The sequence below is a fragment of the Mirounga leonina genome, unplaced genomic scaffold (assembly GCF_011800145.1).
Source record: "Mirounga leonina isolate KUSES-001 unplaced genomic scaffold, KU_Mleo_1.0 Mir_92, whole genome shotgun sequence".
Taxonomy (NCBI): Eukaryota; Metazoa; Chordata; class Mammalia; order Carnivora; family Phocidae; genus Mirounga; species Mirounga leonina.
In genome coordinates this window covers 9246705-9262251 of record NW_023270852.1, presented here as the reverse complement: position 1 = coordinate 9262251, position 15547 = coordinate 9246705, and the positions used below count along the sequence as shown (strand labels likewise).

Below are 15547 nucleotides of genomic sequence, written 5' to 3'. Positions count from 1 at the left end.
ATAATTGTTTCTTTCATCCCACACCTTCTTGCTTGGTGCAGTTTCCTTCTTCATGAAGGAGATCCTTAAAAATTCCATCAAGAATAAATTGCATGAGTCACCGTCTGAAGAATGTCCTTATTTTATTCTTGATCTTGAGTGCCAGCTTATCTTGTGCAGGTTACAGGTTGGAGATGATATTTTGTGGTCACTGGGCTTTATTGCCCATGAGAAGCCTGTTGACAAGGTAACTGTAGACTGTCTGCCTTTTCTCTCTAGTTGCTTTTAAATGTCCTCTTTATCTTTGGTGTTCTTGAGTTTCACTGTGTGGTTTCTAGGGTGGGTGTGTTTTGGTATGTACCCTTTTGAGGATGCAGTGTGTGTCTTCAAAGTGAGAGGACTCAAGTTTTCAACTGTGAGAAATCCCTACGGTTTTCTCTTTGTTGCCTCTGCTTCATTCTCTACGCTGTCTCCCACCTTCCACTTCCATAATTCTCTTGTCTGTTCTTTAATCTGTCCACCTAAAACTAAAGCATTGCATTCTTTGTTTTGGTTTCCACTTGGTTCTTTTTCAAATTTTCCTTTTCTTTTCTCATGCTTTCTTATTCTTTCATTAAGGTTTCTGTTTCTTCCTTTTCCCCTCTAATGATGTAAAACATACTGTATATGCCCCAATAGACAAGCATTCCTGAATACACAAATATGTACTCATAATATTAATTGATTGGTTTAGACTCGTGTATTTATAAGTACTTACGTAAAATAATATATTTATGGATTTCTTGTCTTGGTGGCACATTTTTTTTTTTTTTAAAGATTTTATTTATTTGACAGAGAGAGATACAGCGAGAAAGGGAACACAAGCAGGGGGAGTGGGAGAGGGAGAAGCAGGCTCCCCGCCGAGCAGGGAGCCCGATGCGGGGCTCGATCCCAGGACCCTGGGACCATGACCTGAGCCGAAGGCAGACTCTTAACGACTGAGCCACCCAGGCGCCCCACGGTGGCACATTTTTAACAATTTTATTCAAGTGTTACGTTTATCTCTAACATACTGTTTCTGTCATTATGAATAGTTCCAGAGAAGTTGTAGAGCATTTGGGGATGTTGATAAAATGTAGATCCATGTTTATAGGGCCAAAATAGGACCTGAGAGTCTGTATTTCCACTGAGCTCCTGGGTAATGCTAATGCGGCTATTGTGGCGAAGTCTTTTTTTTTTTTTTAATTTATTTATTGAGAGAGATAATGATAGCATGAGAGGGGGGAGAGTCAGAGAGAGAAGCAGACTCCCCGATGAGCAGGGAGCCCGATGCGGGACTCGATCCCGGGACTCCAGGATCATGACCTGAGATGAAGGCAGTCGCTTAACCAACTGAGCCACCCAGGCGCCCTGTGGTGAAGTCTTAGAAAACATTATTTTTAAGTTGTTTTAAATACAGCACTTTTAAAATTCACATATGATACTATCATAAGATATTTCATCTCATGCCCAAGAACCCCCATCTAAATGATTAGATATCATTTAGAACAATTTTAATTCCAGTATAGTTAATAGTGTTATATTAGTTTCAAGTGTACAATATAGTGATTCAACACTTCCATACATTACCTGGTGCTTATCATAAGTACTCTTAATCCCCATCACCTGTTTTACCCATACCCCCACCCCCACCCCCCCACCCCCCGGTAACCACTGGTTTGTTCTCTGTAGCTAGGAGTCTATTTTTTTTGGTTTGTCTCTTCTTTTCTTTCTTAAATTCCACATATGAGAGATATTATTTGGTATTGGTCTTTCTCTGAATGACTTATTTTACTTAGCATTATACTCTTTAGATACATCTGTGTTGTTGCAAATGGCAAGATTTCATTTTTTATGGCTGAGTAATATTCCATTTTATATCATGTTTTCCTTATTCAGTCATCTGTTGATGGACACTTGGGCTGCTTCCATAATTTGGTTATTGCAAATAATTCTGCAAAAAACATAAGGATGCTTTTCTTTTTTTGAATTAGTGTTTTCAGTCTTTGGATAAATACCCAGTAGTGGAATTACTGGTTCATATGGTAATTCTATTTTTAATTTTTGAAGAGCCTCCATACTGTTTTCCATAGCGGCTGCACCAGTTCGCAATCCCACCAACAGTGCACAAGGGTTCCTTTCTCTCCACGTCCTTGCCAATACTTGTTGGTTCTTGTGTTTTTCATTTCAGCCATTTTGGCCAGTGTGAGGTGTCATCTCATTGTGGGTTTGGTTTACATTTCCCTGATGAGTGTTGTTGAACATCTTTTCCTGTGTCTGTTGGCCATCTGGATGTCTTTGGAGAAATGTCTGTTGATGTCTTCTGCCCATTTTTTAATTGGATTATTTGGGATTTTTGGTGCTAAGTTGTTCTTTATATATGTGGATACTAACCCTTTATCAGGTAGGTCATTTGCAAATATCTTCTTCCATTCAGTAGGTTGTCTTTTAGTTTTGTTGAAGCTTTTTATTTTGATGTAGTCCCAGTCGTTTATTTTTGCCTTTGTTTCCCTTGCCTCAGAAGACATATCTAGAAAACTGTTGCTATGGCCAATGTCAAAGAGATTACTGCCTGTGTTCTCTAGGATTTTTATGGTTTCAGGTCTCACATTTAGGTCCTTAATCCATTTTGAGTTTATTTTTGTGTATGGTGTAAGATCCAGTTTCATTCTTCTACATGTAGCTGTCCAGTTTTCCCAGCACCATTTGTTGAAGAGACTGTCTTTTTCCCATTGTATATTCTTGTCTCCTTTGTCAAAGACTAATTGGCCGTATAATCATGGGTTTATTTCTGGGCTCTCTATTCTGTCCTATTGGTCTATGTGTCTGTTTTAGTGTCAGTACCATCCTGTTTTGATTACTACAGCTTTGTAGTATAACTTGGAAATCTGGGATTGTGATGCTTCCAGTTTTGTTCTTTTTCAAGATCACTTTGGCTATTCGAGGTCTTTTGTGGTTCCATACAAATTTTAGGATTATTTTAGTTTTGTGAAAAATGCTGTTGGTATTTTGATAGGGATTACATTAAATCTGTAGATCACTGAGATGATCATACGGTTTTCATCCTTTCTCTTATTGATGTGATGTGTCATGTTGATTAATTTGTGAACATTGAGCCACCCTTGCCTCCTAGGAATAAATCCCACTTGATTGTGGTGAATGATTTTTTAGATATATTGTTGGATTTGGTTTCCTAATATTTTTTTGAGGATTTTTGTATCTGTGTTCATCAGAGATATTGGCCTGTAGTTCTCTTTTTTTGTAGTGTCTTTATCTGGTTTTGGTATCAGGGTAATGCTGACCTCATAGAATGAATTTGGAAGCTTTCCTTCCTCTTCTATTTTTTTGGAATAGTTTGAGAAGACTAGGTATTAACTCTTCTTTAAGTGTTTGGTAGATTTTACCTGTGAAACCATCTGGTCCTGGACTTTTGTTTGTTGGGAGTTTTGTTTTGTTGTTCTTGGGAGTTTTTTTGATTACTGATTCAATTTCATTGCTGGTGATCAGTCTGTTCAAATTTTCTATTTATTCCTGATTCAATTTTTGGAGGTTATATGCTCCTAGGAATTTATCCATTTCTTCTAGGTTTTCCAGTTTGTTGGCATATTTTTCATAATACGCTCTTTGTATTTCTGTGTGTCGGTTACTCATCTCCCCTCTTTCATTTCTGATTTTGTTTGAGTCCCTTCTCTCTCTCTCTCTCTCTCTCTTTCTTCCTCTTTGATGACTCTGGCTAAAGGTTTATTAATATTAATTGATCATTTCAAAGAACCAGTTCCTGGTTTTATTGATCTGTTCTATTGTTTTTTTAGTTTCTGTTTTGTTTATTTCTGCTCTAATCTTATTATTTCCTACCTCCTACTCGGTTTGGGTTTTGTTTGTTCTTTTTCTGACTCCTTTAGGTATAAGAATGGGTTGTTTGAGACTTTTCTTGCTTCTTGAGGTAGGCCTGTATTGCTATAAATGTCCCTCTTAGAACAGCTTTTGCTGTATTCCAAAGATTTTGGACTATTGTATTTTCATTTTCATTTGTCTCCATGTCTTTTAAATTTCCTCTTTGACCCATTCATTGTTTAGTAGCATGTTATTTAACCTCCATTTATTTGTGTTCTTCTCAGACTTTTTCTTGTGGTCTATTTCTAGTTTCATAGTATTATGGTTGGAAAAGATGCATGGTATGACTTCAGTGCTTTTAAATTTGTTGAGACTTGTTTTGTGACCTAATATGTGATCTATTCTGGAATATGTTCCATATGCACTTGAAAAGAATGTGTATCCTGCTGTTTTTTTTTTTTTTTAAAGATTTTACTTATTTATTTGAGAGAGAGAATGAGAGAGAGAGAGAGCACATGAGAGGGGGGAGGGTCAGAGGGAGAAGCAGACTCCTCGCTGAGCAGGGAGCCCGATGTGGGACTCGATCCCGGGACTCCAGGATCATGACCTGAGCCGAAGGCAGTCGCTCAACCAACTGAGCCACCCAGGCGCCCATATCCTACTGTTTTAAGATGGAATGTCCTGAATATATCTGTTAGCTCCATCTGGTCCAGTATGTCATTCAAAGCCACTGTTCCCTTATTGATTTTCTGCTTGGATGATTTATCCATTGATGTAAGTGGGGTGTTAAAATCCCCTTCTCTTACTATATTACTCTCAATTACTCCCTTTATGTTTGTTATTAGCTGCTTTATGTATTTAGGTGCTCCCAGGTTGAGTGCATAAATACTTACAACTATTATATCTTCTTGTTGGATTGTTCCCTTTCTGATTATATAGTATCCTTCTTTTTCTCTTGTTACAGTCTTTGTTTTAAAGTCTATTTTCTCCGATATAAGTATTGCTACCTAAGCTTTCTTTTCACTTCCATTTGCACAATAAATGCTTTTGTATCCCTTCACTTTCAATCTGCATGTGTCTGTAGGTCTGAAATGAGTCTGTTGTAGGCAGCATATAGATGGGTCTTGTTTTTTATCCATTCTGTCACCCTGTGTCTTTTGTTTGGAGTGTTTAGTCCATTTTGCATTTAAAGTAATTATTGTTAGGTATGTACTTATTGCCATTTTGTTACTTGTTTTGTGGTTGTTTTTATAGTTCTTCTCTGTTCCTTTATTTTCTTGCTCTTTTCTCACAATTTGCTGCCTTTCTTTACTAATATACTTGGATTCCTTCTCTTTATTTTTTGCATATCTTTTACCAGTTTTTGATTTGTGGTTAACATCATACACATAGAGCAGCCTGTATTAAGTTGGTGGTCACTTAAGTTTGAACCCATTAAAAGGTCATTTTTGAAAAGTTTATCTTCCACATATGTGACTGTATGACATACATACTTTGTATAAGTGAAGATAGGACTGTCTGTTACTGCAGCGAAACAGCCTAAAAGATGAGTAGCTTGAAACAGCATAGTTCATTTCTTGTTCGTATTCTAAGTTCCCCCTAGATCTGCTGGGAGCTCTGGTCCCTGTCATCATCACTCTTGGACATGGGCTGATTCAGTCCACCATTACCAGAGGCCAGAGCAGGTAGAAGAGATATGGGGACTTATGTATTGGTTCTTAAAGACTTTTTGATATTTATTGGCCAAAGGAAGGCATGTGGCCTTAAGTAACTTTAAGGGGCAAATGTGTAATCCCACTATGAGCTCAAGTAGAGGACAAGCAAAGCATATATAAATAACCCTAATTATTACCACATACTTACTTAACTTGCCTTTGGAAGTAATCATTAAAAGGCTTTCAGTACGACTGCCTTCGGCTCAGGTCATGATCCTGGAGTTCCTGGATCGAGTCCCACATCGGGCTCCCTGCTCAGCAGGGAGTCTGCTTCTCCCTCTGACCCTCCTCCCGCTCGTGCTCTCTGTCTCTCATTCTTTCTCTCGCAAATAAATAAATCTTTAAAAAAAAAAAATTTAAAAGGCTTTCAATAAAATCCTATGCTTCCATTTTATGTGGTCTTATTTCTTCTAATAATTACTACATCTGTATTAAGCTTTAGTCTTTGCACCCTTAAAATAAAGATTCCCAAGAGACCTCCCTAAACATCAAAATGTAGTATTGATTGTGGCGATTTGCTAGTGCAATGGTTTCAACTTGGGCTGCACATTAAAATCATCTGGGGAGCTTTTTATTCTTCCAGGTCACACCTCAGGCCAATTAGAACCTGTGATGTGGGGCCCAGGCATCTACAGTTTGTAAAACTCAATGTGCAAATAAAATTGAAACCCTTTCTGCTATCTTCCCCAAAGAGTGCTTTGTTGTTCAAAATAAAGTGGTAGGGTGCCCCCAGAGAGAAACTTTATTAGGGTTTGAGTATAAGGTGAATTGCTTTTTTCTGAGAAGTAATTTGGGGCGTAACACCTTGTATCTTTTATATTTTGTGTTATATGTTATGTTATCTTCTTTTATCTTGCTCTGTTATCCTCAAGTATGAGGGCATATATTTTCTTCTTTGTTAGTGTATCTGGTAGTTCTGTTTTGATTCGTTTCCCTCTGTGGTTGTAATTTTTCCATAGGAGCTAATCATCTGAAGGGAATGTGTGGAGTATGGAATTGAATATTCTGGGCGATTTTTGCCTTTGCTAATGCTGGGCCCTAGGAGTTTCACCATTCTGGACCATTTTGTGAGCGTGTGTGTTGACGTAAATTACAAAAAAAAAGGGGAGGGTTGGGCGCCTGGATGGCTCAGTCGTTAAGCGGCTGCCTTCGGCTCAGGTCATGATCCCAGGGTCCTGGGATCGAGTCCCGCATCGGGCTCCCTGCTCCACGGGAAGCCTGCTTCTCCCTCTCCCACTCCCCCTGCTTGTGCTCCCTCTCTCGCTGTGTCTCTCTCTCTGTTAAAAAATAAATAAAATCTTTAAAAAAAAAGGGGGGGGTTTAAATATTTTGTGTATACATAAATCACATACAAAAATAGGCACAGATACACATGTGTACACACACCCACCTCGAACAGTAGGGAAGCATCCCAAGGCTTTAGAGCAGGGAGGGGCCCAGAGAAAGGAAGAGACTTGTCCAGCACCACAGAGTGACATAAAGTTAATGAAAATCTCAGTCTTCCCACCTCCCCCTGGCCTGACTGGCCTGACTTATCCTCCATGTATGAAGGTGTACGTGTTGGAGCATGTCTAGGATGGTCAGGGATTACTCGGCATTTGCTTGGAGACGCAGGGTGGGGTGGGGGGGGCGTCTTGCCCTATTTTAGTCTATTTTCTTCCCTGAAGTCGGCTGTGGCCCTTCCCAGTCAACTCTCCATTGGATTTGCAGGGCCCAGAAACTGCTGAGCACACACTGGAGTGTGGGTAATCGGCACTTTCCCAGATCCCCAGAGCCATAGACTTGTTTGTGGATTGTAACCCACAATTCCCTCTATCCTGTGCTTTCAGAAAGCAAACCAGCAATCAAATAGTAATTGTTTCCTTCTGTGTGGATTTTTCCTTGTGAAGACTGCCGTGGCAACTAGGAAGCTGGCTCTTAGAAGGGTGGAGGGACCTAGATTTAGACGTCAGACCTTGCGTGTAACTGGGGATGCAGTGGCCCTATTGCCCACATTTTCCAGCAGAGCCCTGATTCCTATTGGCCTTATAAACAATCCAAGTGCCCTAGAAATTCCACCGCCGACACCATATTTTCTGAAGTGTGTTTTATTGCTGAAAGAAGCACAGAAATCCTTTGTCAGACTGTGTCACCCCAGTTTTTGGTCTGAAAAATAGACCACTGTGGTTATGCAAAGAAGACTTTTTGTTTGCTTAAACGGTGAGGTTCAGAAAGGCAAAAACAATCTTGTTTGGGACGCTTGAAATTAGAAAGAGCTGACCCAGTCCAGGCTGTCTCCCTCTTAGCTGTTCCTCCGAGCACGCGTGCAGATAGTCATATGCCCCTTCAGCATGGGGGGGTGGGGAATGGGAGGGGCCGGGAGGCCAGGGACCCTGGCCTCAGAGCTTCGCAGCCCATGACGGGGTGAGGAGATGTGGATTACACAGTAACTCATACGGCTGTAAAGTGTGAGTCCATAAGGGGATGTAGAGATCCCCCCAAGTAGGAAGATCCAGACAGATTCCAGTCCACTGGAAACGCTCACCAGGGCTGGTACTGTGTCACTCTGATGCAGTCGGGGCCAGCCCAGAGTCGGGAACCACTGTGGGAGGAGAGGAGAGGGACGCACATACAGGGAGGGGGGCCTTTTTAGTGCCATCCGCTCGGACGGCCCTACCGCGTTAACTTAAAGTTAGGAATCTAAAGGCGGGAGGATGGCAGCTCGTTGTTTTAGCTAGCGTGTTTTGGGGGCAGGGTCAGGGCAGGCTGTGTTCTCCCAGTTGTCTAGGGGTGTGAGCTTCTGTACATCAGTCTCCCTGGGCAACTCGTCCACCTCGGTCCCGTCTCTTCCTGGCAGGCCCAGTCCAGGATTAAAGATGGTTTCTGCCGAGTTTGCTGTGTGAATGGTTCTGCTGAGGCAGAAGTGGTTTTCGAGGCTTCCTATCCATCTCCGTCCCCTATCTCCTCTCTCTTTGCTCTTTGCCAGTTCCTTGCCCGTGGCGTCCACCCTTCTTACCAAGGTTCCCACCTCTCTCTCGTTCCAGGCGCTAAAACAGGTGCCGATATCCATGATGGGAGCTGTGAGCCTGCGCTGGCCTCCCTGGCCTCCCACACGAACCCCTTTCCAGTGCTCCATCTCATTGAGGACTTGAGATTGGCCCTGGAGATGCTGGAGCAGCCTCAGGAGAGAGCAGCCCTCCTGAGCCAGATCCCGGGCTCCACAGCTGCCTACATAAAGGAGAGCTTGGTGAGTGGGCCCGTGGCCTGTTCGGGAAGCCACTGGGGGACGTAACCACATAACCACGGGGCGTACGGAATGCCACACTGCCTGGGACTATTTCCTCATCTGTGCACCTTCCAGCCTCTTCTTGCTTCCCATCCGGCTTTGGCCAGCCCCCACTGGGTGGTCCTTTCCAGCAGGAGGGGGGAGCCCCAGGCCAGCAGCTGAAGCCGCACGGTCAGACTGCCTGTGGGCTCCAGTCACGCTCTCTGAGACTGGGGGACATCCAGGGCCAGAGGAGAGTTCTTCCCTGCGGGAGTACAAGTACAACTTCCAAATTATGATCCCCAGGTGGGGTCTCTATCCTCAGCTGTCCCCCCTGCTCCTTGTCTCTTACAACAGCTGGTCCCCTCACCCAGCCCTTCACTGCCGCCCCTGCCCTTCAGATCTCCTTGCCCTGGTACACTTTGTCCCTAGAGTGGGATGCAGTGTTCCTGACCCCCCTCCTGCTCTCTCTAGATCAAGGCTGCACATCTGCTAGTCTCTGAGGGAGGCAGATGAGTAACCAGAGCTGTAAATACATGGCTTTGGTGACCCGTCTCCTTTCCTGAGGAGACCATCTGCTCAACTTGAAGAGCCTGGTGATACTCGGGGATGGGGGAAGGTGAAGAGCTTGCCCCGCTGAGGACGTGTCTAAGATGCAACCATTCCAGGGCAGGAGGGAGGAAGCTGGGAAGCTTGAGGGAGCGTGGGATTGCCTGAGCTGAGTTTGAGGATGAAAGCCAAAATGCAGTCTTCTAAAGCTAGAGTCCTGCAGACTGATTCCAAACGGGAAAGTACACACCGAGGTGGGAAGGCAGGACTGGGCCCACTAAACTGGGAGGTAGAGGTTGATGTTGGAAACCAAGGAGATTGAGACATCCTCGCCCAGAGGCCAAGTCATTTGCGATAAGACAGGTTACATGCCAGCTGTCCTAGATGACTTTCTGTTCAGGAGTCCTCCGTCAGTACAGTCTTCTACCCACGCCTCCCTGAACACCAAAGAGTTCTTCATTATGTTCATGTGGTACTCAATATTTTCAGTATGCAGGCTGCCTGCCTGGTGTTCTGTAACATCCCTACACCCATGCGGTAGGGACAGTAGTGGCCTCCCAAAGACGTCTGTGTGCTAATCTCCAGATCCTGTGAATGTTACCGTACATGTGTGGCCAAGGGGAAGGTAGCAGAGGGAATTAGGGTTGCTAATCAGCAGAGTTTAAATAGGAAGATCAAGCGGCGTGGGTTGTCCAGGCAGGCCCTGGCGTCCTTACAAGTGGAAGGAGACAGTGGAGGCGTTGGTGTGGGAGCGGTGTGAATCAGCCTTTCCAGATGGAAGCAAGTCAGGAGCCCAGGGGAGGGTGCTAGCAAGGTGGCCCTCCCCTAGAGCCTCCAGCCGGCGAGACCCACTGGGGACTTCTGACCTCCAGCGCTGTGAGAGCGTGTGCTTGCCTTGTTGGAAGCCACAAGGTTTGCAGGCATTTGTGAAGGCAGCAACAGGGGATACAGCTGGATGTTGCCTGGGGAAGCGGGGGAAGCCCTCGGGATGGGTCTCTAGAGGGCATGTTGCCATCTAGGTTTGAGAATCGCCTCGTGTCACCTCCAAGTGAAGACTGTCCTTGGTGGTCTCTCGGACTTGTGCCACGACCAGACGGAAAGCCGCATCTGCTCCTCCACCCCCCTTTTCCAACCTGTGGTCGGGTTTCGTAGGGGGGCTTTCGGAGTTTCCTTCTGTCTCCCGTCCCAGGCCAGAAGGGTCTCTGCTTCCCTGGAGTTCCGTCAGGAATTCTGGCTCTTCCCATACTTCCAGCTCTGGGCTGTGCCTGGCCTCTCTCCAGTCCCTCTGACCATCTTCTGCCCACCTGTGCAGACAGCTGAGCCTTCCAAGGTCCACTTTCCCCCAGTGTGTTCACCCATACCCACCCCTCCGTTCCTGCTCGCCCGATTGACTCCGGCTGCAGTGTTTAAAGGGAACTTGATGACGCCTCAAGAGAATTACTGGTCCTTAGCCCCTCCATCTGAAACCCTGGGTCCAGATGCATTTTGGAACCCAGAACTTACTAAACTTCAGAAGGGCAAGACCATGCATCTATACCATAGAATATATTCTATCTCTAGCAGATATGGAGCAGGAACGCATTGACCTTTCTTCGGCAAAACGTATGAATATCCACATGAAGTGGGATAAAAAAAGACTATAAATATTCTCCTGTTAGCTCAGGTCCAGTTAGGCTGCCAAATAAGTTTGGCACCAACATTATTTCTAAAAACAAAACAAAACAAAACCTTTTGGTCTTCAGAGCTTTGGGGGTTTCAGAATGGCAGGTAAGGGAAGGTGAGTTTACATGTGGAATGTTTGTGTGTAGAAAACAAAAACTTGAAACCAAATGTTGGATATCGGATGTCACTGCTCCCACTATCCATCGGCCAGAATTCTCCTAAAGTCACTTGTTGACTCTCTCTGTCCTTGGGCTGGCCTGTCACCATGTGCCAGGGGCCCGTTGGAAACTTCCAGACAGAGCCTCTTCCACTATTCCCTGAATCCTGCCATCAGGCTGCAGAGCAGTTTAGCCTCTGGTTTTAAATGTCCCCTCTCAGCTTGCTCGGGACCTTTACCATCATAACCAAGAGATTCACTGAAGCAGCTTCCCCAGCAAAAGCCCAGTCTGCCCAGAGTACGGAAAACAGCTCATGGTTTTATCCCTCACTGCATAGTTTACAATGATTACGTACTTCTACCTTGTATGGACATGCCTGAATTTATGTGACCATTTCTCTAATACTGACATTTAGGTTCTTTTTAATCTTTCACCAATATATAGCTTTGCTGCAGAGAGTGTCCAGGAATATTTGTCTTTCTCTGTAGATATTTCCATAAGGTAGAGTCCTAAAGGTGGAATTAAGTAGAGTTAACAGACAAAATACAGGATACTCCGTTAAACTAGAATTTTAGATAAGCGATGGATAAATCTTAGTAAGTATGTCCCATGCAGTTTGCTAAATCTGGCAACTCTAATCCAAGGGTATTAATATCTTTAAGCCTTTGACACATTTTTTCCAAACCACTTTTCAGGAAGATTTTACTCATTTATATTTTCACTGGCAGGGTTTGAGGTACATCCTGATCAACAACAATCACTAAGATTAAAAAAAAAAAAAAAAGGCTTTATTAATTTCTTAGGGAAAAAAATGTGTTTTTACCACTTTTGCATTTCTTTGCCTAGTGGAAGGCTAAACACTTTTTTTTTTTTTTTTTTTTTTTTAGTATTCTTCTATATGGTCTCTAAAGTTTTGAACTCTACCCTATCTGGAAAAAAAAATTCATTTCCATTCATTCATATTTATATAGGCAGTATTGTCCTAATATATGTAAATTATAAAACAAAGCCCCAAATGGAGATTTTTTTTTAAGGGTCAGGTTAAAAAAGTAGCACTAATCTTTTCTTCCCACACACCCCAGAGATCACCGTGGGTGTCCCTACCGCACCCTGTTCATATTCTATGCTCTTCTTTCCTCTTCCTGTTAGGATTTTAGTGCTTTTCTTCTATATTGACCTTTTTTGTTGTTGTTGTTGTTGTTTGGGGTTTTTTTTTGTTTTTTTTTTATTATGTTAATCCCCATACATTACATCATTAGTTTTAGATGAAGTGTTCCATGATTCATTGTTTGTGCATAACACCCAGTGCTCCATGTAGAATGTGCCCTCCTCAATACCCACCACCAGGCTAACCCATCCTCCCACCCCCCTCCCCTCTAGAATCCTCAGTTTGTTTTTCAGAGTCCATTGTCTCTCATGGTTCGTCTACCCCTCCGATTTCCCCCGCTTTTTCTTCCCCTCCCGCTACCTTCTTCTTCTTCTTTTTTTTTTTTTCTTAACATATATTGCGTTATTTGTTTCAGAGGTACAGATCTGAGATTCAACAGTCTTGCACAATTCACAGCGCTTACCAGAGCACATACCCTCCCCAGTGTCTATCACTCAGTCACCCCATCCCTCCCACCCCACCCTCTATATTGACCTTTTTAAAGCCCTTTGCTTTATTTGTGGCATTTTCCTCACTTTGTTTTTTAAATGCTGTTTGTGGTGCTTTTTGAGACAAAACTTTACAAGGATTGTAATTAACTATCTTTCCTGTTCGGGTTTCTTGTTTTCCTTTTATCCCTAGAAGGGCCTTTCTTAACCTCAAGTCAAATACTATTCACCTGTATCTTCTCTAGTAAGTTTATGGTTTGATTTATATCTTAGGGCTAACCTGCAATATTTCTTAGTGTGTGATGTGAAATACGGACCTAACTTCTATAACTTACTAAAAAAGGATTCTTAAATATTTTTTGATCCAAAGGCAGTCAACATGGTTGTTGGTTTTTCAAGATGTGTTGCAGAAAACTGCTTATATTAAGATTTGTAGATGTTTTGAGGTTCTTTAGGGTGGTTGGGGGGAATGCGTGCCTTTGGAAAGAGTTTCCTGAACTTTGTGTTGCATTCAGAGTCTATTAGAGTAATTATGGCCATCAGTTACCTATGAATGGTGTACTTTGAGGGTGGGTCAAAAGTTCATATAAACATTCCAGGATACCAGGACAGGATGTGAAGTTTTGATTCTGGACAGAGACAGCCTGTCTATGTATTGGATCTTGCAAGCCTAAAGTCCTTTTATATTCTGGGGGCATACACATTCCATAGTAGGTCGTACCCATATGGAAATAGAGTCCGAAGTAGTGAACAAATCCACCAGTACTTTTTAATTGCTTTTAGATTGGTACTTATAGAAGACTTTGCCATTTAAATTACAGTCTGTGGACCAGCAACCTTGTCATCCCCTGGTAGTTTGCTTGCTGCTTGGTGTCTTTATAAAAGGGCAGAATATGCACCGCCCCCCCCACCCTTTTACCCACTGAACCATCTCCCAGTGATTCATATTCACATTAAAAGCTTGAGACACACTGCTTTAAACCACAGAGACTCAGTTAAATTATTTTTTTAAAAAGTACATGTGGCTTAGAATAGGAACTAATAAGACAGCTTGAAGGATCGGGCAGGCAGTGTTTATGCCTCTGTGTGCCTTGTGTGTTTGTGCTGTTCTCCTCGTTAGTCAGCTGGCTTTGCCGTATCCCCACGTTACTGCTTGGTCATCTGTTGGCCCAGTGTGGTCCAGCACAGCCTCGTGACCTCTCTATCAGTTGGTGGTTCTTTCTCCGGAGAAGTGGCATAGACAGTAAGGAGGTTTATATGTCACTTACAAGATACCCAGAAGATGGGCGGTCCCAGGGTCAAATCAGTGGCTCTGGATGACCGCAAGGGCTCTGGCTCTTCCCATCTTTCTGCCCCATCTCCCTTAGGGGGTTGGTGTTTCCTCAGAGGTATCGCTTAATGCTGCAAGATGGCGACTGCAGCTCCAGGCAGCATGTCCAGAGGTGGGACAGGTCTTGTCTTGTCTTGTCTCTTCTCTTCTCTTCTCTCCTTTTCTCTTCTTTTCTTTTTTCTTTCTTTTCTTTTTCTCTTTTCTTTTCTTTTTTTTGTAATTAAGAAGGGAAATCTTTTTCTCTGAAGCCCTGTAGCAGACTTCCCATATGCTCCCAAGGTCCAGTTTTGTTCACATGTGCATACCCTAGCTGCAAGGGAGGCCGGGAAACAAGTATTGGCACTCTGTCTGGAAGGAACCATGATGGGAGGGAGGGGGCATGAATGGCTCTTAGAAAGACCACCCAGAGCAACTGCCACATGGCCTTTAGACTTGATTTTAGTCTTCTTGTTGACAAATTCTTTTCATGTTTTCTCTCTTGCATTTATTCCCTGTGTGTGTGTGTGTGTGTGAGAGAGAGAGAGAGAGAGAGAGAGAGAGACTCAAATTCCTGAAGGAGAGAATCTAACTGGCCTCCTCCTAATTTTTGAGTCAAGTCCTCCAGGCCTACAAAGAGATGTTAGGTGCAAAAGAAGTGGAAATTAAAGACCCTCCATTTACACACAGCTGTGGATTAGCTGCCTCTGGGCGTGGTGAGAGGATCGTGTGGTAGAAGACACTGTCTTCTGTGCTGTGGACCCTCAGACACCCATGTCGGCATCTGGGGTACACAAGGAGAACAGGTGCTGTGGAGGCAGAGGTGGGTGTGGGGGAATGGGTGGTGGCTCGAATAGGAACAAACAGCAGGTGAGTCTGGGCTCTGCCTTTGTCTTGGGTGGAGAAGGAGCTCCTGGTCTTAGTGCACCCCAGGCAGCTGTGTCTCTCTACAGTGGGGCTGGCTCTCCCTCTGCCGGGAGCTGGCAGGCTGGATGGAGAACGGTAGGCAGCAGTGAAGACTCTGCCTGGGGACGGTTAGAAACAGGCCAGACTCCTAAAGATCCAGTGCAGCAGACCTGCCCAGGATTCAGTGGTGCTGTGTGGTGAGTGAGTTTCCAGAGATTTGGGGCCTAAAACAGGGTCTTTCCTTCCTTGGCAGGCAGTAGAATGAGGAAAAGTGGGCTCTGGGCCCAGAAAGTATGTGTTGGGCTCTCTAACCTGAGGACCCCCTCTGGGGCTTCAGTGAGGAAAGGAACCAAGTGCCCAGATTCCCTTGTCCTGGAAGTGGTATCTGTGTCTGAATGCTGGGCCTATCTCCAGGAAGCTGGTAGAGTAGCTGGAAGCTTCTGATAAGGCCCTTCTGTAGGGAGACTGTCCTGGGGTCCAGGGTGAGCCAGGGCCTGACCGGCAGAGAAGCTTCCGTGGGGCTGTCCTCTCTGAGCTCAGGGGAGGAAAGGGTCGTCCTTCACACTGGGTAGACCAGGCC

At 44.0% G+C, this 15547-nt stretch overlaps 1 protein-coding gene across 5 annotated transcripts in view; it reads left to right on the top strand.

The window, feature by feature from the left end:
• The window catches only part of LOC118004077 (liprin-beta-2), a 173820-nt gene that overhangs the window by 72031 nt on the left and 86242 nt on the right, over positions 1-15547 (top strand). For all 5 annotated transcript variants that reach the window (XM_034995222.1, XM_034995223.1, XM_034995226.1 and 2 more), the window contains exon 3: positions 8570-8772. In XM_034995222.1, the coding sequence (XP_034851113.1) occupies positions 8570-8772 (203 nt within the window). The remainder of the gene's footprint in view (positions 1-8569; positions 8773-15547) is intronic.